The sequence below is a fragment of the Hippocampus comes genome, unplaced genomic scaffold (genome assembly GCF_001891065.2).
Source record: "Hippocampus comes isolate QL1 unplaced genomic scaffold, H_comes_QL1_v1.1 scaffold63, whole genome shotgun sequence".
In the NCBI taxonomy this organism is placed as follows: Eukaryota; Metazoa; Chordata; class Actinopteri; order Syngnathiformes; family Syngnathidae; genus Hippocampus; species Hippocampus comes.
The window spans coordinates 860,058-861,417 of record NW_017805987.1 but is presented as its reverse complement, the minus strand read 5'-3'; the positions used below and the strand labels follow the sequence as shown (position 1 = coordinate 861,417).

The 1,360-nt window shown below is 42.8% G+C and overlaps 1 protein-coding gene across 10 annotated transcripts in view; it reads right to left on the bottom strand.

The window, feature by feature from the left end:
• The window catches only part of osbpl8 (oxysterol binding protein-like 8), a 48,899-nt gene that overhangs the window by 36,650 nt on the left and 10,889 nt on the right, over positions 1 to 1,360 (bottom strand). For 6 of the 10 annotated variants that reach the window (XM_019891786.1, XM_019891789.1, XM_019891787.1 and 3 more), the window contains one exon: positions 397 to 433. The exons of 1 other annotated variant lie outside the window; for it this stretch is intronic. In XM_019891786.1, the coding sequence (XP_019747345.1) occupies positions 397 to 433 (37 nt within the window). The remainder of the gene's footprint in view (positions 1 to 396; positions 434 to 1,360) is intronic. 3 more of the 10 variants (XM_019891793.1, XM_019891791.1, XM_019891797.1) reach the window with 1 other exon arrangement.

Sequence of the window (1,360 nt, the reverse complement as noted above, 5' to 3'; positions counted from 1 at the left end):
GGGCTGCTGCTGCTGCTGCAGAGACAGAAATGCACGTGGATGTGACAACCCATTACATTCATTCAGATCTTTGAACATTTATTTGGAAACACTTTTGATTTATTTTTACACATATAAGAATCACAGCTGCTGCCAAGAAGGTGCCTGTTCTGTTATTAGCATAGCTGGCAGCTTTACAGATGCCATTTGAGCTATAATGTAATGACCTAAAGCACATGGTGGTATCAGTCATAGTCAAGGTGAGTGGCAACAATCGTTTTTTTTTTTTTTTTTTTTAAAACCCTTTGAGGGACAGCGGTTACTACAGCGGACAGCTTATCAGGTTACAGGTTATTATTTGTGCGTGAAAGGGTAAAGTAATTAATTGCGGCGCGGCATCTGAGGTCAGTGGCTTACCAGAGGTGGCATGGAGATCTCTCGACTCTGCAGGGTGCTAACGGGTGTGTGTGTTGGGGGGAAGAAGCACAAGCAGAACAGAAGGAGTCGGGCAAACAGAAGAAGGGGAAAATGGAGCGCATGAAAGAGATGGATCAAGTGGGGGCATTTCAAGTGATTCTGATTAAACCCAATTAAACTTCAGATGTTCTAGCGGGCTTTTCCTGACTTGGTTGAACTTGGTAGGTTTGGCGCAAACAACACGCTTTCTCCATAATTGCCACAGGACATGAAACATGGGAAACTGCATGATTACCCAGAGGAGGATTTGCATATCTTTTAGAATGCCAAACATAATTTTTCTCAAAACTTGTACAAGCGCGCTGAAAAACTCTATCGCATTCTGACAGAATTAGCAAAACAATTTGAATTGACTGGCTGCTTACAGTAAATACATTTCTTTTCAAAAGGGAGTTTTCTCTGTTGAAAAATGGAGTTATTCACAATGTTTGAGCTTTCAGGAAGCAATTGGTTAACAGCGCCGCCGAATGTATTTATATTTAATTTAAAAAAAAAAAAAGAGAAGTGACAACGACGCATGTGAGAAAAGTGACAGACTGAGCAAGGGCTTCGATTTCACAAGCTTCAACGGCAGTCTTGACGACAGCACTCGCTGTGCCTGGCTTACTATGTATAAAATATCCCATGTTACGTAATGCGTAAACATCACCCACAGCTTACAGTCTCTCTGACCTATTTTTTTTTTCAGTCGCCGGGGAACAAGAAGCTAAAAACAACTGTTTTATTTTTCTCCGTCTCAAGGGCGACTCACCCAAAACCTTCTACGCCCTTTGCGCCCAAAATCAACAGTGAGTGTGAACTCTGGGTCAAATAAGAGACGAATAAAATCATTTGCACAAGGATGCCGATGACGGTGACTCAGAAAGAAACGGAGACAGACGTGTTTGGGGGGGGGGGGGGGGGC